Raw genomic sequence first — 24,604 nt, forward strand, 5'->3', positions numbered from 1 at the left:
CATTCTGTAATTACACTGTACCTTTATAACAACTACACAGGAGCTTTCCTGTAGTTATTACATACTTGGGAAAATGAAATAAACTGCTGTTCCAGTCTGATTACTACTGTAATTACATTTATGTTATTACCCTTGTGTAACTACTGGCTGTTACAACTATAAAGATACACTTGTGTAATTACATTAGGCAAATCTGAAGTTAATACAAATGTGTAATTACATACAATAGTACTTTTGTAATCCATCTGTAACAGTGACTTAATTATTAGTAGTTACATTATTGTTGTATATGTTATTCACATGTAACTACACAGTTATTATAGACACTTAATATAAAGTGGGACCGATAACTGTCTTCAAATCATCATTACAGTGGAGAGCATGGATTATATACGGACTCTTGATGAGGAGGACAAGCTAAAAGCTTAAGTTAGCTGGCTATCTAGATATTTTACCTCAGTTTGGCTCCTTTTCTCTGACTCAGAAGGTAAAAACTTGTCTTTGCTGTTCATTTAGTGATAAATAAAGATGGAATTGCTGTTTTCTATACCATCTGCCTTTGTGCTTATCCCATGTTTTCAAATCGCTCATACATATACGTATATATACGTTCGTTTCCTGGGGTGTATAAGCATCCTCTCCATTCTGCTTCATTTTAAGCATTTTTTAACAGGAAAACTGCAAAAACAGCACGTTTGAATACTTATCAGATGCTTTTATTCAGATAAGAATCGTAAGAGTTGAAGGAGAATGTAGCGTTCAGTGGCGAACCATGACAGTCAAAACTCGTAAATTGAAAAATACCACCTCAATGATAATGCTAGCTTCTGCTAGCATCCCTATAGGATTTCAGTATACTGACAGTGATTCGCATGAACTTTTTCTGATGTGGCTGAAGTTAAACGGTGTGGCAGCTACAATCTGGCGTAGTTACGCAACAGATTGAGTGCGTTTACATGCACTTAATAACCAAATAACTACAGAAAATCAGATTTTGTCAGTAATCCAATCAACACTTTTACATGCGCTTGGGTAATCAGATAATGGGAAACTCCGGGTCTACATGAGTCAGACAGTAATCAGATTTCTGCTTTACAACCAGCCAATAAACTCAAGACGTAATGTAAACGTAACGTAAAACTCAAACTTCATGCGGCAGCTTTTTTTTAAGCATCGCGCCGCTTTACCTGAAAATGTGAACAAACATCATCTAGAAGATGAAGAATACTTAAATCCTTCATTTCGTCAAGGATGTATTTGGTTTCAGTGTCGCTCCAAAAGTGTTTCGCTGCGTCTCGCGCCGACGCTGCTCACTTATTTCCGGTACCGCAGTCTGTTTTCACACATGCTCAGACTGAGAAATCTGAAAGAAATCAGAGTAAGAGTTTCCATGCACTGAGAAATCTGATTACTGAGCTCAAATCCAGCCTCTTTATTGGATTTCTTAATCGGATTTCTAGACCTTACTCTGATATAAGAAACCAGAGTGTGCTGTTTACATGACCATTTGAATAATCAGATTATAATCGGATTGTTGAGTAAAAATCGCTAATAGTAGCTGATTTCCCGTTCCACCTTAAAGTGCACGTACTGGTGCTATTGTGCTTTGTAACTCTGGAAGAGTAAAGGATTTGCTAAATTGTTCTTAGCTACAGCTGCAAGTGTTGCCAAAGATAGAGGATCCCTCTGTGGGATTAATTCTTATAATGATTGACTCAGACAAAGGGAAAGGATCCAATTAGACCCAGACTAACAGATGTAAACAGGCGCAAAAAATCCAAGGAGTAATCCAAAAAACGAGATCCAGAAAACAGTCCAGGGTTCAAAAACACTAACTAACCGAAGGATAATGAGAAAGCAGGCTGAGAACTGCAGTAGAGAAAATACAAAGACTCCACAAGGAAAGACAACACGGATAGTCTATTTAAAGCTCACTAATGAGCCCCAGAGGAGAAACAGATGTAGAAAAGAACTTCAATATTGGAGAGATGGCAACCTCTGGAGGCAGGAGGGGAATCCCCAGCCTATATGTGACAGTAATACACTGTAAAAAAAATATAATAATAATTAAAATGGTCAGAAGTCTGGCAGGACAGGGTGCCAAACATTAGCCAGAAGTTTAAAAGAATGGCAACAAATTTAGTTTGAAAAAATGGTCAAAAGCCTGGCAGAAAAGGCAGCCAACCTTTGGCCATAATTAAAAAAAAAATGTATCTAAAAAAGGGTCAATAGTCTGGCAGCACAGGGTGCCAAAACCTTACCATGAATTAAAAGAAAGCTAAAAACCTAATCTGAAAAATGGTCAAAAGCCTGGCAGCAGAGCGTGCCAAACATTGGCCTTAAATTTAAAAAACGCCAAAAATTTAATCAGAAAAAATGGTGAAAACCTTACCATAAATTTAACATAATGCCAAAAAACAATATAAAAATGGTCAAAAGCCTGGCGGCAGAGGGTGCCAAACACTGGCCAAAAATTTAAAAGAATGTCAAAAAAATTTACCTGAAAAATGACCAATAGTCTGGCAGCACAGGGTCCCAAAAACCCGACCATAAATTTAAAAGAATGCTAAAAATGTAATCTAAAAAATGGTCAAAAGCCTGGCAGCACCGGCTACATTTCACATTACAGCCTCAAACACAGACAGATTTTACAGTTATTACCATTTTTTGCTTTACGTTTAATGTATGTATTTATGGTAAATTGTACTGTAAATTGAGCTGCTTCCTTGCCGACTGGATGCGAGTCATCCACCCAGAAGTATGGCCAACTATTACGTTTACAAACATACTATTTAAATATAGTTACACCTTATTAATTTCATTATTAATTACATAGTTAAGTAAAGAATTACATTTCCATTGACTTCCATTCTGTATAAACCGGATCGAAGCTTCTGAGCTTTTTCTGTTTGTTTCAATGTCAAAAACAGCCAACAGCAGAATTTCTCTGAGTGAGAAATGATTAAACAAAAGTAAGAAGATTCGTATCGACTGAGAGATAATCTTAGCATTGAGATCCTCCTTTTGAGGAACCCAATTACAGATGCTGCGTAGAACACAGCTGGGGTCACTCAGTCCCACTGCGAATCACCTGCTGCAGCAGGACTGAATGTTTTTAAGATGGTTAATTTTATGGAGAGTCCTGCTGATGTGATCACCTCACATTACTGACATTATTACTGTAATAATAAGAGCAAAGCTACCATTAGTACTGCTGCTTATAGCACTACCCGGTTATCTGAGTCAGTTGTCTGAAATGCAGCAGTGTTGCAGTCCAAGATCATAGAAAAGGTAAACTAAGATGTATTGTTGTTGTTATAACTGAAACACTTATGCTGGTTTACCTTTTCTTGTGTGGTATTCGGAAGCAACGTCTTGTGTTACCCATTCAGACCAAAACCTACGATCCTCTTGTGGATTCCTGACAGTTTTCAGAGTTAAAGGAGTGGGTTTACATGCACCCAATAATCCGATCATAATCAGATTTCTGCAGTTATCTGATTATTCAAATGGTCATGTAAACAGCACACTCTGATTTCTTAGATTGGAGTAAGGTCTAGAAATCCAATTAAGAAATCTGATAAAGAGGCTGGATTTGAGCTCAGTAATCAGATTTCTCAGTGCATGTGAACTCTTACTCTGATTTCTTTCGGATTTCTCAGTCTGCATGTGTGAAAACAGACGGTGGTACCGGATATAAGTGAGCAGCGTCAGCGCGAGACGAAGCAAAACACTTTCGTAGCGACACTGAAACCAAACACATGCTTGGCGAAATGAAGGATTTAAAATCCTTCATCTTCTAGATGATGTATGTTCATATTTTCAGGTAAAGCGGCGCGATGTTTTAAAAAAAGTAGCAGCATGAAGTTTGAGTTTTACATTACGTTATGTTTACGTCACGTCTTCTTCTGTGGGTTTATTGGCTGGTTCTAAAGCAGAAATCTGATTACTGTCTGACTCATGTAGACTCAGAGTTTCCCCATTATCTGATTACTTAAGTGAATGTAAACACGCTGATCGGATTACTGACAAAATCTGATTTTCTGCAGTTATCAGATTATTAAGTGCATGTAAACACACTTAATGTTTTAAGCAAAAAGATTTATACCAAAAGGAAAAAATGACAGTTTCATAACAGTGCACAGGATATTAGGCTGGAAAAGTTCATGTCATATTCAGGTAACATTTACTAAACGATAAACACAGCCAAGCTTCCGTCTACGATTTCACAGCATCCACCCTTTTCTTTGAAAAACTGAAACAAGAGATGTTAGTGAAAGATATTAAAATAGCAGTCAATGTTTAAACAAAAAGAAATATTGATTTATTTAGCTGCTGAAGGACATTCATTCATTTATTCTTCGTTAATAACGCCCTTAGAGGGCGGCGGTGAGTGGCGTTTGTTTATTTGATGTTTGTTAATAACGCAGCTAACCACTGGATGCCGAGCAACAACAACTGTTGCTTTACTGTAATTTACTGAAACTGCTTAAAAACATGCATTTACTTTTCTGACCAAAGCAGTGGTCTAAAAGCGGTAGAGCACCAGAGGCGATCTGTTATGGGGTAAAACTCACGGCTGTGATGATCTACAGCAGCCAAATCACAGCTGTGATCTCATTCAACATCACATTGTTCCAGTGGTCTACTGCTTCAATCTCACCTTAAATCTTTCTGTCTCGTGTCGTTTATCGTTCAGGTCACGCAGAGGCCGGGGTCACACAAGATGAAGTGTTATTTCCGCATCGCGTTCGTGCCGAAGGATCCGGTGGACCTGCTGAGGCGTGACCCGGTGGCGTTCGAGTACCTTTATGTACAGGTAACCACTTTATCTTCCATTCATACTTATCATTTTTATACATAATTTAATATGAATTGTGAGCTACATGTTGAGTGAAGAATTCGTCTTCTTTCAGTTGTGGAATTTGGGATATTTCTCCCAAATGTTTATCTTCATTTAACTTTATCTTTCTTTTTATGTTTTTTTTCATTTTGTTGTTTGTATCTCCCTATTTTAGCCTTTTTGTAAAGTACTTCAAACAAGTTTCAAAAAGATAGCATATAAAAATATTTTTAAATATTATTGTACAAGAACATACACTATATGGCCAAAAGTATGTGGACACCTGACCATCACATGATAATTCACCATTTAAGTTTGTTGGACACCCCATTGTAAATCCATAGGCATTAATACTTCACAGCTCTAACACGTTCCACTCTTCTGGAAAGCTTTCTATAAGATTTTGGAGTGTCTGTGGGATTTTTTGCCCATTCATCCAGAAGAGCATTTGTGAGGTCAGATGCTGTTGTTGGACGAGAGGACCTGGCTCACAGTCAGTGTTACAGCTCATCCCGAAATCCTGAAAAAAACATTTAACGAAGCTCTCGATGCTCAGATCTTGTGTTGTTGTTGCACCAGGCGCTTCCATTTCACAACAATAGCACTGACAGTTGTCCCGGGCAGATCTAGCAGGACGGAAAATTCATAAAATGACTTGTGGTGCAGGTTGCATGTGATACTCCTAAAAAGATGGTTCTTTAAGCGTTCTTTAGTAAAGAGAAATTGTTCTATATAGATCCATGAACACTCAAAGAACCATTTGCATCATTAATGAAATGGTGACATGGTTTTTCAGATTGATGCAGAATATGCTGTGCATGGTTCTATATAGAACCTTTTTGAAAAGGGTTTCTAAATGGCCCAAAAAAGGGTTCTACTATTCTTACAATCTTCACATTGTAACAATAGCTTTTCGGTGCTATATAGAAACATATACAATACATTTCCATCAATCTGAAGAACTTTTTACCATTTCAATTAATGATGCAAATGGTACTTTGAGTGTTCCTCGTTCTATATAGAACAATTTTCTTTACTAAAAAACCCCTAAAGAACCCTTTTTTAGGAGTGTGATGGTGCCATGTTTAAAGCCACTGAGTTCCTCAGTTGTTTGACACACCAGAACTCAATAATGGACAGTCCACATACTTTTGGCCATATAGTCTATATTATTATGAATAAGTATCGTATTCTATGCTTTTGTACCACACAGTACAGCGCATTGAGTTATGCTTTCTTAATTTTGGGGCAGATTAACTGTAAATGTCCCCCCCCTCTGTTTGTGAGCATAAGTGCATATTTATGTATAGTTTAAAAATAAATTCTGACCCTAAGTAATATCCCAATTTATCATTTTAGTGCTGCACTTCTAGGTAAACCTTATATGCGCAGAAGCCTCGCAGTGGATGATTAAAAATAACGGCTTATTTTTGATGCTCAAAACCATCAGAGACATGAGTCATTTACACTGTAGACTGAAAAAACTCTCTCTCTGCCACTCTCTCTCTCTCTCTCTCACCCTCTCTCTCTCTCCCGCTCTCTCTCTGTCTGTCTCACTCTCTCTTTGCTCTCTCTCACTCCCTGCTCTCTTCTTTCTCTCTGTCTCTCTCTCTCTCTTGCTTTCTCTCCCTCTCTGTCTCTCTCACTTGCCCTCTTTTTATCTCCTCTCGCTCTTCTTTCTCACTTCTCTCTCTCACTCTCATCTCTCTGTCTCTCTCTGACTCTCTTGTTCTTCTCTCTCTCCCTCTGCTTTCTCTCTCTGTCTCTCTCTCTGTCTCTCTCTCTCTCTCTCACTCTCTCTCTCTGTCTCTCTCTCTCTCTCTCTCTCTCAGAGCTGTAAGGATGTGGTTCAGGAGCGGTTCGGCTCGGAGCTGAAGTACGATACGGCTCTGCGGTTGGCGGCGCTGCAGATGTACATTCTGACCCTCAGCACCAAAAACACACAGAAGGTCTCCCTCAAATACATCGAGTGAGTTCCTCTAAACCGTTAGCTCTGACTGCAGTGACGCAGGAGCAGAATCACAGTGCAAGATGGTTTTGTTTTCTGAAGATTTAACAGTGCAGGAAGTGACTGAGAATGATGAGAAGTCTATAAATGAAAAACACTAAACAGCAAGAAGATCAGAATCTTGCATACTTCAGAACACTGTGAACAAGAAACAGAACCTGCGAAGGGCTAAAGGCTCATTTACGCTCAACGTTAAATACGGACATATGCACGTTCTCTGAAAACATCACCACAAATTCTGGGGTCAGTGTGGCCAATAGTTGAGGAGAGACAAGACAGTAGCCATATAATATAAAGCAGTGGTTCCCAGTCGAATGACACTAAGGGTACGTCAAAAAATTCCGACATTAATCTTTACTTGCTTTAATCAGTCGGCCGCACAGTTATACAGGTACTTTCCTAATATAGGCGACACAGACAGCTTCCAGCACAGGGAAACTCGAGATCTAGTAGATCAGTATTTTACTCTTTTATCATAAAAGGCTGCATTAGAGAAGGAACTGTAAGGGCCCAGCCTGCGCCGCCGGCCGCCAGCAGAGGGCAACGGCAGTGAGGTGCCGTAAGTTCAGGGAACTCCAATTCCCAGAAGCCCTCGGGCTGATTAGGCCCAACCTGGCACACCTGTGGACCCCTCTACTTAAGGCTGTGGCAAACAGCAGCCCTTTGTCAGACCTCTGTAGAGGGGTGACCGGTACGGTACTTAGCCCAGGTGGGTATTTAAAAGAAAAGAAAAGAAAAGAAAAGAATAGAAAAGAAGGCTGGAAAAACAAAAGAGAGAAATCGCCCCAAAACTACTTAGAAACCAAAAAGAAGGCTTAAATAAGAAGCGGCTCCAAGCCAAACAAAAGTGTTCGCTCCACAAAGAGCAAACAGGTGAAACATAAAGTTGACCTTCCTCTCAGAATCACAGAGGAGATGTTTAGTTGTTTTCTGATTATCTTTTATTTCAGATTTTCTATCTCAGCCTTTGTTTGAGCTGCTTTCAGCGTCCCCTTTGTTTGCCTTTTTCCTGCCTTTTTTTATTTCCCATTGGTTGAGGTGTTTTTTCCCATTTCTGCCTGTGCTTCCCGGTGGTGCAGTGGTAACTCCGGACAGTCAGTACACCGGCCGGTTTGAGTCTGGCTCTGAGCCACCTCAACTCCAACGTGCACAATCACCAAATTCACACTCCATCACCTCAATAAACTGATCACCTCACGTTCAGGAGAAACTCTCAGCAGTGGAGTTAATTCAGTTTATTGTGCGCTGCCGTGCTGTGCTTGTTAGTCGAGTACTCGAGTTAGTTTCACTTTCACAAAAGCGGGTTAGCTCTCAGTTTAAGGGAGTTATTCCAGAGCCAGTTTATGAGGAGTCTGGCCACTTCCTATTTCCCCCATTATATCAAAAACAGGACTGCTAAACAGCAGAGGGCGCCCACGAGTGAGTCCTTAATGAATGGGAGTAAATGGAGCTCAACGGCTAAAAACAAAGTGTTAAAATAGTTTCTAATCACTGAACCAGAACTTTCCTTTAATTTTAGACAGTAGAAGGATGGATTTCACTAAAAAAACAAAGAAATCTCACCTGTATTTTTCCTTTATTCTACAGCAAACAGGTTTTGGGCAGCAGAAGGCGGGCATTACTGCTACTGAGTGCTGATTGGTTGGCGAGCGGAGCAGCTCATTGGCTGTTCGCGCTCACAGACGTCATGAATGTACATGAGGCGCCGTTTTAAACTCCTATAACTCAAGTTTAAAAGCTCTTAAAAATATAACAGCAGTGTTAAAATGTTTTATGCTGTTCAGGAAATAAATGAATTCTTTTACATTAAAAATGTTTCAGCATTTATAAACTATGATTTTGCTCAAATGCGCCCTCTAGTGTTTGAGAAACCCGGATGACATTGCAGAGTGGAAGTTCTCCTCTCTACAAGTTCTCTGGTTATTCGTCTGTAGCTGCAGTGATTAGCGCTTAGCTGTTAGCGTTTAGTTTACGTGTTTGTAGCGCTGTTAAACGCTGAGCTGATGATGTTACTGTGATGATTGTGATCTGTGGCTGAAGTTAGTGAACACTTTGTTACTCGCTGTTCTTTTCACATCCTCTCTCAGACACACACTCATGCCCTCATACTGATGCTGCAGCCTTTATTTTTACAAATGTAGAAAGTTCAGTCCTCTGTCGCCCCGAGCTCTGACAGGACCTCCAGACTGACCCACACCCAGAATACAATAGTACAGAAACATCCCTCACTTCTTACGACAGACTCTTACTCATCTCAGGCTGTGAGTGACGAGGTCAGTACCTAAATTCATCAAACTCAGCGCTGCCTCTGCTGCTCCTCGTCCTCTCGCTTTCCTCCGTCACCCCATTTCCTGTTGGCTGTTTCTTCCTCCATCACCTCTAGTTCTTGTTCTAGTTGATGTATTTTCTCCATTTTGCTCCTCTGAGTGGATCAAATAACAGAAATAACAGTTAATACAAATTCAAAATGTATCTCGTCATCATTTACGGTGAGCTTAAAATCATCATCATCATCACTTTTATTCATATAGCGCCTTTCCTGTGCTCAAGGACGCTTTACAATCAATACATAACACAGAACACACACACACACACACACACACACACACACACCCACACACTCCATGGTTCCCACAGCTAGCAGAGGGAATTTCACTGACGACACCCACACAGGTACCACAGTATAGAGTCTAAAGGAACTAATTAAGATTGTCTTAAGAGAAAATTTGAGAACCTCTTAGTGTTTGGGTTAAGGAGCTTCGCAAGGTTTTCTTAAAGCCTTCGTGAGTCCGGCCCCTGGAGGTAATGATGAGCAGACAGGGCTACAGACTAGACACAGGAGAGACACATGAAGCCCCACCCATTCAGCCTACAGCAGTTTAGCCCCACCCATTCAGCCTACAGCAGTTTGGCTCCACCCATTCAGCTACAGCAGTTTAGCTCCACCCATTCAGCCTACAGCAGTTTAGCTCCACCCATTCAGCTACAGCAGTTTAGCTCCACCCATTCAGCCGATGGCAGTTTAGCCCCACCCATTCAGCTACAGCAGTTTAGCCCCACCCATTCAGCCTACAGCAGTTTGGCTCCACCCATTCAGCTACAGCAGTTTAGCTCCACCCATTCAGCCTACAGCAGTTTAGCTCCACCCATTCAGCTACAGCAGTTTAGCTCCACCCATTCAGCCGATGGCAGTTTAGCCCCATCCATTCAGCCGATGGCAGTTTAGCTCCACCATTCAGCTATGGCAGTTTAGCTCCACCCATTCAGCCTACAGCAGTTTAGCTCCACCATTCAGCTATGGCAGTTTAGCTCCACCCATTCAGCCTACAGCAGTTTAGCCCCACCCATTCAGCCGATGGCAGTTTAGCTCCACCCATTCAGCTGCAGCAGTTTAGCCCCACCCATTCAGCCGATGGCAGTTTAGCTCCACCCATTCAGCTACAGCAGTTTAGCTCCACCATTCAGCTACAGCAGTTTAGCCCCACCATTCAGCCTACAGCAGTTTAGCCCCACCCATTCAGCCGATGGCAGTTTAGCCCCACCCATTCAGCTACAGCAGTTTAGCTCTATCATTCAGCTATGGCAGTTTAGCTCCACCCATTCAGCCGATGGCAATTTAGCCCCACCCATTCAGCCTAAAGCAGTTTAGCCCCACCCATTCAGCTATGGCAGTTTAGCTCCACCCATTCAGCCGATGGCAGTTTAACCCCACCCATTCAGCCTACGTCAGTTTAGCCCCACCCGTTCAGCCTACAGCAGTTTAGCTTCACTCATTCAGCCTACATTTCAGTCCAGGCTGCTTTTAGAGCTAGTTTTTTCTTAAGAAAGCCTTCGTGAGTCCGGCCCTGGAGGTAATGATGAGAACACAGGGCTACAGACTAAACACAGGAGAGACACATGAAACAGAAAACCCAAACAAAGAGCATATGGCCAGAGCAGTGAGGACGTAAACAAGGAGGGAGACAGACGGAGGCGACAAGGCAAAACACTTATTTACATTCTTTATGAACAGGTTTGAGTTTGCACTGTTTTCTGATTGTTTCAATGTCAAAAAGTAACGACAAATGAGAAACTTTTCTTTCTGCAAAACGAGACTAACTTCATCAAAACGACCTTCTCTTCTACTTACAAACTCAGATGTGGTGTGGATTGAATATTTACAGTCTGCACTTTCCACACAATTTCTCCACTTGTTTCTATGAGCTATGAGTCAGAAATAATTCAGTAATTATGTGAATGTATCCTGTTTGAACTGATTTAGTATAGAAACAGATTCTTTAATGTTACACAACATGGCTTTATATCGTCACTGTGCTCTCCGCTGCACTGGCAGTTTCCCAAAATAATCTGAATTGATTAAGGCGTGTGTGAACGCTTCGCTAGATTTATATTCTTACATCCAGAAGCGCCTGGATTCAGTGAAATATCACTGACCGTCTCAGACAATGTGGGAGCTCATTAAATTACACAGGCACAGCAGGCGCGCTGCACTAAAGGCCAGGCTGGAGGAGCTCAGTGATGTCCGAGCTTCGCCTGGCAGATAATGGACAACAGAGCTCAGTCCAGAGATCAGAGGGCCCTTTTAATGGAAAACAGGATGTTTAATAAACTTTTTATTATAATAAGAGTTTGATGTGGTACGTAAACATGTTTCAAAACAAACCATTCGCTCCCCAGTCCATACAGTCTGTAACCTACAGCAGTTTAGTCCTGCCCATTAAACCTACAACAGTTTAGCCCCACCCATTCAGCCTACAGCAGTTTAGCCCCACCCAGCAGTAGTTTAGCCCCACCCATTCAGCCTACAGCAGTTTAGCTCCACCATTCAGCCTACAGCAGTTTAGCCCCACCCAGCAGTAGTTTAGCCCCACCCATTCTGCCTACAATGGATTTCAGTCCTAATTTGAAAGCTTAGAGCAAGACACTATACAAGACAGCCAATCAGAAGAGAGGTTATTTAAATATATCAGTCACAGTAACGTAACGTAACATCCTGTTTAATTCTAAGGGATCAAGAGAGGTTTGTAAAATGCTCATGTTAAAATAAATTATGTTTTTGTACATAAACCCACACAGACGTTATAAGAGGACTTAATAAAAATAAATAATGTTCTTACATGTTTTCAATTACAAATACATTCATCTAGTGCAGCTGATGAACTCTATGGATATATTGTCTCTTATGCCTCTCTCTCTGTCTGTCTCTCTCTCTCTCTCTCTCTCTCTCTCTCTCTCTCTCTGTCTCTCTCACTCTCTCTCTGTAGGAAAGAATGGGGTTTGGCTCTCTTCCTTCCTCCAGCAGTGCTTTCCAGCATGAAGGAGAAAAACATCAAGAAGGCCATCACACACATCCTGAAAACCAACCAGAACCTGGTGCCACCTGGTAAAAAGGTAAACTAAATAAAGAAATAAATCATTAAAGAGCACTGATATAATTTTTTAAATTTAAGACTTCGTATGTAAACATTGTGAAAGGCTCAATCCCATTTCACCCCTCGCCCTACCCCTCTGTTTTACATGTTCACGTCTAGGGGTAGGGTGTCCTGATTCTTGTTGAGATAGAGGGGGAAGGTGAAGTGTTCGGACTACATGACCCTCCAAACTGAGGTTTTTCAGAAACTCCAAACAGAGAGTTATGAGGAAAAAAAGAAAAACTGGCAAGATGGAGAACAAGAGACCAAAGAAACCCAAAAATTTGAGAATTTTCTCTGTTAAAAAATTACAATAACCATCTTATTATCTTAGTTTAATGTCGTTTCAGTGTATTTTGGTCGTTTTTTTTTCATAACAAGCATTAAATATCGCTAACAGTGCTAATGTCTCGGTAGCTAGCTATCTAACTTTTCCGTTCCACCTTAAATAGTCCAGCAGTTCTGACGCCTGAAGCGCCAGAATGTAACTGCTGCTCCATTTAAGGCGGAACGGGAAAATTCGAACAAGAATCTGATGAATATCTGACTTCAGCTTCATATCACTGAAGAATTAGTGGTGGGTGATAATAAATAATTGCCCCCCTCTTTGAAGGCATATGATTCCCTAAATGTAACTAAAGCCCAGCAGTGAGGAGCTGAACTTTACCCTCCTCTGCTGTCACTGCAGACTGGCAGGGTCGCCTACAGAGCAGCGCTGGTAGCTGTTAATGAAGTGATGCTCTTTTTATTTGAGGATCCCATTTCAGAGGGAAGATTTCAACCACTACCCTGTAAAAAAACAAGGGGATAGGGTAAAAGTAAGAAATGGGATTGGGACAAAGTTTCAAAATATACTGTTCGCTCTCCAAACAATACAGTCCATATGAGGAGACTGACCTGCAGGAACAGCCTATCAGATTCATTGTTTTTGGGATGTCATGAAAACCAACACTTGTTCAGCCCACAGCAGTTTAGCCCCTCCCACTCACACTGACCTTATAAGGAGTTTTTCAGCCCAGACTGCTTTTTGAATGAGGCAGAATACGACAGCCAATCAGAACAGCGCTCATTTACATATATCAATTTTAAAGGAATCGTAGGGAAAACAGCCTCTTGTATTATAAGGGATAAAGAGAGAAAATGAATTATAGCAGTATAAACTATAAGAGGAATTCAGGAAAAAATCATAATAATAATTTTTATTTATATAGCACTTTTCATGCTGGTGGCAGCTCAAAGTGCTTCACAGACAAATGACAAAACATAGTTATACAAGAAATTATTAATATTTATTCATAATCAGAAGAAATCAAATTAGATCAAATTAGAAGATAAACACCACGAGACGTAGAGTTTTAATTAAATGCTAAACAATAAAGATAATTGGAAGATTTGGGTCCTTTAGTGTTTTTAATGGTATTGTGACCATTTTGTTGTTTTTTGTTATCTAGCACTTTATAAGTCTTTTTTATGAGGTTTTCTCTTACTGTACACACACAGACACAGATTTGCCCCATTTCCACTGTATCCTGATTATTACCATTAATCTGTCTTTTTAAAGCAGGAGGCGCTGCACATGCCTCAGATGATGCAGCTAGGAATGCACACTAAGAGGAAACGTGAGAAAACCACAAGCTGGAATGGTTTATGTTTTGTAGCAGCTCACACTACAGAATCTTCAGCTGTAGTGACTCATCACTGAAGGGGCTGATGTGGCGCAGGCTGCCCCCTAGTGGAACTTCTGCAGACTGCACCGAGAAAAAATTACTCTGTATTAGATAGATAGATAGATAGATAGATAGATAGATAGATATTTTATTGATCCCGAAGGAAATTTAGACAAATTGAGACAGTTATAATAATACATACAATATGAAAAGAAGAATGTGTACAAAAAACCCTATCTACAGGCATAAATACACCTAAAAATATGCAGTGGATCGTTCCTAATGACAGTTATTCATCAAAATCTGTGGAAAGACAAGGACAGTGCTCACAGCTTTAGGCAGCTTCCTCACTCAAGCCTTTTAAAGCGATGGTTTGGAGACAAAACAAGCCCCCCTGCCCCCCACACCCCACCACTTACACTAAATTTAGTCGATAATAAAAGATAATGTACACCAATTAGCATGGTGCTAACTGCATGCCTGAATCATATAAAGTAACATCTAATATACATTTTCACTGAACTATCACTTTAATACCATCCTGCTTAAATCTGTTCCCACCAATTTTCTGCATAATTTAGTGGTTAAGATATAAACAGAGAGATTCAGAGTGGTTTGGTCTGAAATGGTTCAGATGTCTTTACAGTGGTGGTGATAGGAACCAGGGGTCGCCATGACTACAACACAGATATAGACATTTTATTTACTATCAAGAACCACCAGTGAACCTACACGAGTCTTCTAAATGTATATGGAATGTTGATGATGGAAAATCTGAAATAATAAGTTTTCTGTGGGGACTATTTTGCCTCACAGTGCCCTGCATGTATCCCTCCACCATGAACCTTCATGTACTTCTGTGATGTTTTCATGAGATCAAATTGCGAAAACAGGAAGTGCATGGCTCTCTGAAAGCTGTGAAAAGTGGAACGAAACCGTAGATTTCTCAAACTCAGCTCATCTGTAGTTGCGTAATACTATTTTTATAAACTCTGTGGACTGTTCCTCTTTTTTTTGATATGCTGCTGCTAGAGGTGCTTGAGTGTTTTGGGCTGTGTATATTATTATAAAAAACAATAACAATAGAAATATAAATAAATCACACTCACACACACACACACACACACACACAAGCACACAAACACACACACACACACACACACACACACATATATATCGCTGCTGTCTGAATAAAACCTCATGTCTCCAAAATGGTAACTTTACAGGAGAAAGAAAAAACATACTTTACTTTCAATGTAAGTCAATGGAACCAGACTTTTTTCAAAGTCTTTTTGAGCCGTTTATTTTGGTCCATTCATCATGAAATTTACAGACATTGTAAAGGACAACAGCCATTTTCAAAATATGTCAAAAACTGAAGAACGACAAAAATGGAGATACAAGGTTTTGTTCCGACAGCAGTGAGATGTGTATATATATAAATATATATGTGTGTGTGTGTGTGTGTGTATATATGTATGTATATATATATATATAATATGTGTATGTGTGTGTGTGTGTGTTTATAATGTCATATGCAAAGGTTTGAACATTGCATTGAACATTACATTATTTTACGCATTTTGTTTATTTTCTAAGTGAAAATATAAAACATCCTCCACAGTGAACAAACTTAAACAATTTTCTGCAAATTTTCGCTTCCTATTTAATAAAAACATAAATATAAAATGTGCCATATGTTTTATTTTTTCCCGATGTGTTAAATTCAGTAAATGAACAGTGACTGTGTATTAAGGTGTGCAGGAGTGTGTCTCTGTAGAGGACGTGTTCACTTACACTTAGAAAATCAACCTTTTTGAAAAGGGTTCTGTAAAGCACCAAAAAGGGTTCTGCTGTTGTTAAGATGTCACGCTCCTCAGCTCTGTTAAACACTGTGGATGTTCTGTTTCCAGCTGACGGCTCTGCAGGCGAAGGTTCACTACCTGAAGTATCTCTGTGACCTCAGGCTGTACGGAGGGAGAGTCTTTAAGTCCACTCTGCTCGTGAGTCTGTGATCACTTCACTGAATCTACATGCGCAGAATGAAACACTGCAATAACGATGTGAAAGAGTTAAAATACTTCATGTTAGGATTTTAGGTCGGTATCAGAGACGTAGGATAAAAGACAGCACAGCCTTTTCACTGTGAAAGATAAGCAATTATTAAAATGTGGAATGTCCTTTGGTTTGTATGTTTCAATCAAGACGTGGCTAAAAAGTGAAGTTTATAAGTATTAGTATTTTGTTCTACAGTTTTTACAGTCATTTTAGAATCTTATACCGCTCTGTTCATCATTCTGGACAACACTTCCTGATCTTTTTACAGCTCGCTTTCTATTTTCCTACTAATTATTTAATATGATACACTCAGAGCTCATTTATGTACCTGTCCTAAAAGCACAGTCATTAAAAACAGCCTGTTTAATAGTTATCGGTCCATAAAACCACACAAACATCATAAGAAAAAAAAGGAAAAATGTAGAATATGGGCAATTTAAGCTTGAAGTCACTGGAAATGTTTGGACTGACCCAGCAAATTGGTGGTTTCTGCTGAATAACTAATATATAGCAATAATTTTACCCACAAACCAAATCATTGCCAGCACCAAAGTTTCATAGCAGAAGCTGTATTTGTGTGTATATATATATACAACAGTTTGTTCCGGCCACGCACGCTGATTGGTTGAGAAGCGTTCTGACGTGGTGGTGGTGTGTTAGCATGTGTTGCGCTGGTCTGAGTGGATCAGACACGGCAGTGCTGCTGGAGTTTTTAAACACTGTGTCCACTCACTGTCCTCTCTATTAGACACTCCTACCTTGTCAGTCCACCTTGTAGATGTAAAGTCAGAGACGATAGCTCATCTGCTGCTGCACAGTTTGTGTTGGTCATCCTCTAGTCCTTCATCAGTGGTCACAGGACGCTGCCCACAGGACGCTGTTGGCTGGATATTTTTGATTGGTGGACTATTCTCAGTCCAGCAGCGACACTGAGGTGTTTAAAAACTCCAGCAGCACTGCTGTGTCTGATCCCCTCGTACCAGCACAACACACACTAACACACCACCACCACGTCAGTGTTACTGCAGTGCTGAGAATGATCCACCACCCAAATAGTACCTGCTCTGTGAGGGTCCTTGGGGGTCCTGACCACTGAAGAACAGGGTGGCGGCAGCAGTTCGCGGTGGGCTGGTAACATCACTTTAAGTCATAATAATAATTAAAAATCTAACAATCAAATTTTAACTGATTTAAATGACAGCAGAGACGTACAAATAAAAACGTTGCAGTCGCAGCTCATTAAACATCATCGGTTTGAGCCAACGCAGCCACAGGTGCGCAATGCAGACAGTTAGCGAGCTGGAGATGGAGAAGTTTCTCAGGGCGCGTTCACACCTTGCTTGTTTGGCGTGGACTCATCACACCTTTTTACTTAGTTGCTCCGTTTTGATATGTGTGAACACTCCACCCGTACTGCAGCAGACAGCTGAACTGTGTTCTGGCAAAACTCGCAGGCCTCGTACTCGCTTTCAAACGAACCCTCTCGGTGGGAGCGCGTTCTCTGAATTCATCAACAGAACCTGCGTTCCTCTTCCAGCAGCACATCGCCGCTGTACTTTCAGCACAATCTGCCTGTTTGAATGTCTGATTCTTTACAGACTCTCAGCATGAGCTGCTGTTAAAAACAGTGGATGGGCCATAAAATCATAGTGACCTGAGTGTTTAAACTGATGAACCAATGAAAGAAGCAGATATCAAGTAAGCCCGGCTGAGTGGAGCGGTTAGTGTGGTTTGACTGTTTCAGATGAGGCGCTAAAACCCTTAAAACTAAAGAGACCAAGCGATTCCTCTTTTGGGGAAGCCAGTGGAGTATTTTCAGGGAACATATGATGGACTGCAGCTCCAGATCATAGTCCACATCTACCTCGTACATTTCTTTTCTTTGTTTTTCTTTTTGAATATTATTTTAACATATGTTTTTTTTTAACGTAAGTGCAAATTTTGCAGATCTACTGATAACCGGAATGGACAATCTGATCTTTTTCAGGCCTTAATTCTCAGGTTTTCAGTGAGAAAAAGAAAATCATATTTAAAAAGGTTGATTTTAGTTGTCCTGCTATGTGTTGCAGTCATAAACAGGTGGGCCTTGGGGGGAAAAGGTTGAGAACCCCTGCTTAAAAAGCAGCCCGTAGGATTTTCTTATAGGTCTTGCGAATACTAATGACATACAAGACCAAACCACAGCGTGTTCCGAGTGCTAGATACTAGTTTTGACGTTGGTGTCTGTGTTTCTGTCACCAGCAAGGTGAAAAACACACGGAGGTGACCCTGCTGGTGGGGCCGCGGCACGGCATCAGCCACGTCATCAACACCAAAACCAACCTGGTGGCCCTGCTGGCGGACTTCAGCCACGTCAACCGCATCGAGATGTACACGGAGGACGAGAGGAACGTCAGGGTGGAGTTACACGTGCTGGACGTGAAGGTGTGTTTGGATGGAGACAGATATGGATGAATAAAGAAAGCTTGATCTGTTTAATTTGATCCAAATCTCATCGTCTGCAGCAGCACTGCAAACAGGGTTTCTCAGGATAAGTACTAGTTACTGTACGAATGGTGATTCACCACTGAAGATCCTTTTCAGTGCAGACTTTTTAGGCTTAATCCCCAAATAGAATTACACCACACCACGGTGTAAAGAGGCACTTTACGATTTATCGACAAAAAACAAACAAAAAAAAAAAAACAAGCTAAAGCTTTTCTACTAGAGTCTTAAGAAGAAACTAGTTGTTAACATAAGCAAGAAAGTCTGATGTAGGTTGAAGTTTTAGGCCCAGTCCCATTTCTTACTTCTTCTTACGTTCTACCCCTTGTTTTCGAGTGTTGCCCCTTAGGACTGAGTTACAGGGTAGTGGTTGACCTCTGAAATGGGACCCTCAAATAAAAAGAGCATCACTTCATTAACAGCTACCAGCGCTGCTCTATAGGCGACCCTGCCAGTCTGCAGTGACAGCAGAGGAGGGTAAAGTTCAGCTCCTCACTGCTGGGCTTTAGTTACATTTAGGGAATCATATGATCTTCAAAGAGGGGGGCAATTATTTATTATCACCCACCCCTAATTCTTCAGTGATATGAAGCTGTTCGCCAGATTCTTGATACAAAATTTAACAGAACAATTTTCCTTCTGCTTTCAGACGGGAAGCATGGCTTAATGGGTTTTTGTCCGCAAGTCGTTTTTCCTCTACTTTCCATTTTCACAAAGTTCTCATTGTTTTCTCAGCCCATCACACTTATAATGGAGTCCAGTGATGCCATGAACCTGGCGTGTCTGACCGCTGGCTACTACAGGCTGCTGGTGGACTCACGGCGCTCCATCTTTAACATGGCCAACAACAACACAGGGGGTAAGAGACAATTCATAATCTCAGCCACTTACAGGGAGACCGACGAAGCATTAGATCGTTGCTAAGATCGACCTAAACTAGGACACTTAGCTTATTTAAATGTTTTTAATAAATGAATGTTTTTTGCAAACATGAGGAAATGTCTGCTATAAGCTCTATTTTGGGGCAACACACATTATCTCCCTTATTGTGATGAAAGCACTCAAACCTTTGGTAACATCTCGGTAAGTAAAATCATCTTAAATTAAAATATCTAGTCAATATATCTAATATTTCTCATTTTGAAATTGTGTAGGAATATTATAAGATTCAACTTATTTATGGATGTTTTCACTTGTTTTAAGTAATGTTTTGTGTGAAATATAGATCAGTTTGCTTGTTATGAGCATTATTTCTTGAAAAAAGCAAAATTATCTGACAATAGAATATAATAATTTATCTAAAATCACTTAAAACAAGTTGAATTGTCTAGAAATAAGTTTAAAATATTCTAATATTCTTACACCCAAATATTAGATATAACAACTAGATTTAAGATGATTTCACTTGCTGAGATCTCATTTGCAGCACATGTGCTTTTAACAATAAGTTAGAGTTAAATCATTATTTACTCAAAACCTGCTCTTCATACCGAGAAAGATGCTTAATCTAATTATACATATTAGTATATATAAATATAAATATGTAAATAATATAGTAGTAAGTATTATATGTAAATAGTTTTATGCTACCAAACCTTCGCAGGAAGTTACTTGACAATTGAAAATTTTCAGTAAAGTTGGGAAAAAAGTGAAAATTTTGTGTCTGTTCTGTTTTTAGGCCATGACTCCCGTGAAAAGCACAACTACCAGGCGATTGAGTGGAACTACGGGTCGTGTAGCGGCTGCGAGGACCACAGCAGGGACCTGTCAGAGCCGGACTCGGAATACAGCGTCTGTGGGAGGCGAGACGGTAATGTCGCCCCAATCTACATCACCGAGCTCCACCAATCACAGCGGGCGATCAGGGGAAGCCATGCCCACACCCACGGGCACCCTCAGCCCTTTTTTAGCACCGCCAGACCCAAGCCCCAAGAGTCTCCCCGGAGCGCAAAGGTGTCCTTTATATTCGGGGACCCTTTGCTGGACAGTGTGAACCCGCAGAACTTGGGCTACCAGAGGCTGATGGAGGACATCCCAGAGGTTCTGGACGAGCACAGGTCCGTGTATGGGCAGCAGGAGGACTATAAGCCCTTGGATCCGTCGATGGACATGGTGGACGGCTTCCAGTATGGCGCCCACATGGTCTACGGCGACGCTAAAATCTTTGGCACCACCGAGGGCATTGAGGAGCCACTGCTGCACGACATCTGCTATGCCGAAACAACGGACGATGCTGAGGACGAAGATGATGTCAGCTGTGAAGAGGACATGACGATGATGGGGGAATTGAGGGACAAAGCATCCTCGCTGCTTTCCCTTTCTGAATCCAGCGACGATATCATTGATTTGACCTCCCTCCCACCGCCACCAGAGGGCAACGACGAGGAAGACAACGACGTCCTCCTGCAGTCGCTAAACCTGGCCATAGCTGCCCCGCCGCCGGGGTTCAGGGACAGCTCGGATGAAGATGAGCACCAGGGGACACAAGCGGGGGACAGGAAGAACCAGAGCGACATCCCGGTGTCTCTGATCGATGCTGTGCCGATGCAGGTCAGCAGGGGGACGGAAGAAGTTCTGGATGACGCCGTGGTCTCCACCCTGCAGGCACTGGAGGCCTTGGCGGCATCCGAAGACCAGTCGCACCCACAATCGGACAATAGTTCAGGTTCTTACACTATTGTAACATTCATTCATTGACAGTGCACCAGCCATTGATTTCTGTTGACTTCCCAGCCTCCTTTTTTTTCCACCCCACATTTTCCTACGTTTCTATATTGTGTGTTTTTCATTAGCGACATAACCGTGAACTCATTGTTTCGTTTGGAGATTTTGTTTGTTTTGTGAACCAGTTGTTCATTTATTTCATTATCTATGTACACATCTGTTGGTTTCATAGTCTTCAAAAGGTTTTGTACAAATAAAAACTTTTAAAATATGTGTGAGGCGAGTCGTACGGTGTGACTACTAAAAAATTATTTGTCTTTCTGGTCTCTCTGTGGCACACAGGTGTAGAAATATCTCGGTCCTTTAGCCCCGAGTCCGCTTCAGATTCTGGAAATGAGACAAATTCCTCTGAAATGACGGAGAGCTCCGAGCTGGCGACAGCTCAGAAACTCTCCGAAAACCCTCTGAAAATGTTTGTAGCTACAGCTGAAGGGTATCAAACGCTGTCCGAAGAGAAGACCGAGTTTCGGTTAACCGCTTGTGACGCAAGGGCCATATCCAGAAGCAAGGAGGATGAGCATCAGTCCACCGGCATTCCTCCTTCTCAGACCCTCCGCTCGGACCACCTGGAGATGGAACCGGAAACCATGGAGACCAAATCACTGACTGAGTACTTCAACAAAATGCACATGGATGCTGTGATGGGCAAGCGGCAAGGGAAGGTTGATGACGGGACCTGTGGGGTTGGCGAAAACGAACCTCGCCATATGAAGACCGCAGAGGACATTGTTGGGAGGTTCAACAACTTCAACGCGTTTCCGTTTCAGGATTCCAGACAACAGATTCTAGACAACAAACCGAAGGACCACATTTACTCAGAGTTGATCGGCGACGGCAGCATGTCTTGTGCAAACCTGACACCCAAAAAGAGCAACAAAATAGAGTCTGGTGACTCGAGCACGATAAACCCGGGTAAACCCAGAGCACCCGGGATGGACCCGAATGCTCGCTCTCCTGCTGAAGAAGCATATTTAATTGAGCAAGCCGCCAACGAGCAGCAGCAAATGAAGGCTTCCCCGGCTGAGAAGGAGGTGACGCGGTTGTACGAGTACCACTTGACGAAGAGGATGTCTTCGCTCCAGAGTGAAGGTATTCACTCTTTGCAGAGTTCCCAGTGCTCTTCCATCGACGCCGGCTGCAGCACCGGAAGCAGCAGCTGCGTGACGCCCATGGACTCGCCACTCTGCACCGCGGAGAACGTCCACTTGCTCTCCGAGTCCTCTCTGAAGGGTCTCGGCTTCCCAAGCACAGACGAGAAAGTCTACAGCCAAAGCCCACACAGCAAACTCATCCATCAGAATGTAGATCCTACATTTTTACGGAAGCACCACACTCCACCTGCTGCAGAGCCACCGAGCGGTGCAGGACGGGAGGGCTGCCAAAGGATGCCCAAGATTAGAGAAACTACAGGTAGGGCTTTTTGAATGGTTTGAAGGGAGAAAGTTACTGATACAATCTTTGACTTCAGTTCAATTTTTTTTAAATTTCTGCATGATTAAATGGTTAAGATGGAAACAGTCGTTCAGAGTGGTTTGGAGTGAAATGCTCCATTCTAGAGTCAGAACTGTTCACAGTGGTGGTGATAGGAACCAGACGTCCACCTCTAAAAGCTCCCTCACAGAAAGTTCCTACATGAAATGGTTATGAATTCACTGCCTGATATCTGAGACGCTGTTTAGCAATAGTTTTGAGAAGGTTTTGACATGAAAAGTAACTTTTTAAACACCATGCATGGCGGAGAGGTACTTTATTTTAACGTACATAGTGTCTTTATACCACACTGATTTCCATAGACTATAAAAAATGTTCTCTTTTAATATAACGTTTTACTGTAAGGTAGAGTAAATGATAATACAGTAATTGTATACTTAACTCATTTGAATATGCAGAAATAATTTCATTTTTTATATACTACGGACTGGTTTCCCAGACATGGATTAAGCTTAGCCTTGGACTAAACTGCAGTGCCAATCATCAGCAGAATGTCTTTAGTCCAGGTTTAGCCTTTTTCTGGGTCAGTGTCTAAATATCCAAAGGTTTGTAGACACTCGCTGATCCAGCGTTTCTTCTGAAATGAAGGGTATTAATAGTGAGTTTGTGCTGCAGTAACAGCCTCCACTCTTCTGGGAAGGCTCTACACTAGATGTTGAACATTGCTGTGAGGATCTGATTGAGCATTAGTAAGGTCAGGTACTGATGTTGGATGGTCAGTTCTGGGTCACTCCAACTCATATCTTTATACCCCTCTAGCCCACGCTTGGCATTGGGCATGGAGACCTTAGGATCATGTGCAGATGTTCCAGAGCGTCCCATTCTATTGGTCAGTGCTTTTCTTTAGGGACTAACAACGCACACAGTACCACCATGAATGGGTTTAAAATATGTTTTAGACCAAAACTTCCTCAAAACTGTCGTAAAACAGTGTCTCAGTCATCAGGCAGTGAATTCATAACCATTTCATGTAGTAACTTTCTGTGAGGGAGCTTTTAGAGGTGGAAGTCTGGTTCCTATCACCACCACTGTGAACAATTCAGACTCTAAGTTTCTCTAGAACAGAGCGTTTCACACCGAACCACTTAATCATCTTAACCACTTCGTTATCAAGAAATTCTGAAAATTTTGTGGAATTCCATTATTAAAGTAGCTGAATTCGCTCATTAGACAGTGAGTCTTGATACTTTCTGATTGACAGTGTACTTCAAGTAAGGAGAAAAGGGAGAAAATTGAAAACTGGAAAATCTGACATTGACAGTGTCAGCTGTTTCAGAACTGAAACTGAACCGCACGCAGTTTCTTTGAGAGGAACAATGTTTTGATCATGCTTTCCTTCTGCTTTTCCTCCCACAGTGTAGCACGTTGAAGACGAAGGTGAAGCTTGTGTTTTGCACTCAGTACATCTGCACCGATCCTAACCATTCATGCATAGCACAGAGTTTTAGGTGCCAAACCAGAGGTCTCTGGAGGTTCTGACGTTCTTCTTGTGAGCTTCCCCTGATACTTCCCCGTCACAGGACCCCCACTCTGGTTGCCTCAAGATGGAATTTCCATTGAAAAAATCATTTATTGGCTCAGGGAGCTTTGAACGTTTGTTTGAAAGAATCTAAACTCATATAGACGAGTCTTCAGACCACAAAGAGGAGTTACAAAATTCAGAAAAGCTGCCTCAATCTCACAGCACAGGCTTCTGTGTTGTTACCAACTAAAAAAAGCAAAGAATGACCACTCAAACTCTGGAGATCAGTGAGGTCAGTCCAGTCCAAACAGCTCTACCAACTTAAGGAAGCTGCATTAGTGGTATTCGTGAAACATCGGTGGACACTGGGTACACTTCGGGAGTCTACAGTTGTGGAATGAAGGATTCAGACTTCATTTTTGAGGCTAAGTGGACATACGGTTGTATGCAAGTTTG

The 24,604-nt window shown here is 41.5% G+C and overlaps 1 protein-coding gene across 2 annotated transcripts in view; it reads left to right on the forward strand.

The window, feature by feature from the left end:
* The window catches only part of frmpd4 (FERM and PDZ domain containing 4), an 89,434-nt gene extending 65,155 nt beyond the window's left edge, over positions 1-24,279 (forward strand). For both annotated transcript variants that reach the window (XM_036575486.1, XM_036575494.1), the window contains 9 exons: positions 4,700-4,819; positions 6,676-6,812; positions 12,116-12,242; positions 15,843-15,932; positions 18,229-18,411; positions 19,207-19,330; positions 20,150-21,136; positions 21,478-22,605; positions 24,043-24,279. In XM_036575486.1, coding sequence (XP_036431379.1) covers positions 4,700-4,819; positions 6,676-6,812; positions 12,116-12,242; positions 15,843-15,932; positions 18,229-18,411; positions 19,207-19,330; positions 20,150-21,136; positions 21,478-22,605; positions 24,043-24,047 — 2,901 coding nt within the window. In that variant the 3' untranslated portion in view covers positions 24,048-24,279. The remainder of the gene's footprint in view (positions 1-4,699; positions 4,820-6,675; positions 6,813-12,115; positions 12,243-15,842; positions 15,933-18,228; positions 18,412-19,206; positions 19,331-20,149; positions 21,137-21,477; positions 22,606-24,042) is intronic.
* Positions 24,280-24,604: the final 325 nt, after the last annotated feature.

Source organism: Colossoma macropomum, unplaced genomic scaffold (assembly GCF_904425465.1).
Source record: "Colossoma macropomum unplaced genomic scaffold, Colossoma_macropomum, whole genome shotgun sequence".
NCBI classification, from domain to species: Eukaryota; Metazoa; Chordata; class Actinopteri; order Characiformes; family Serrasalmidae; genus Colossoma; species Colossoma macropomum.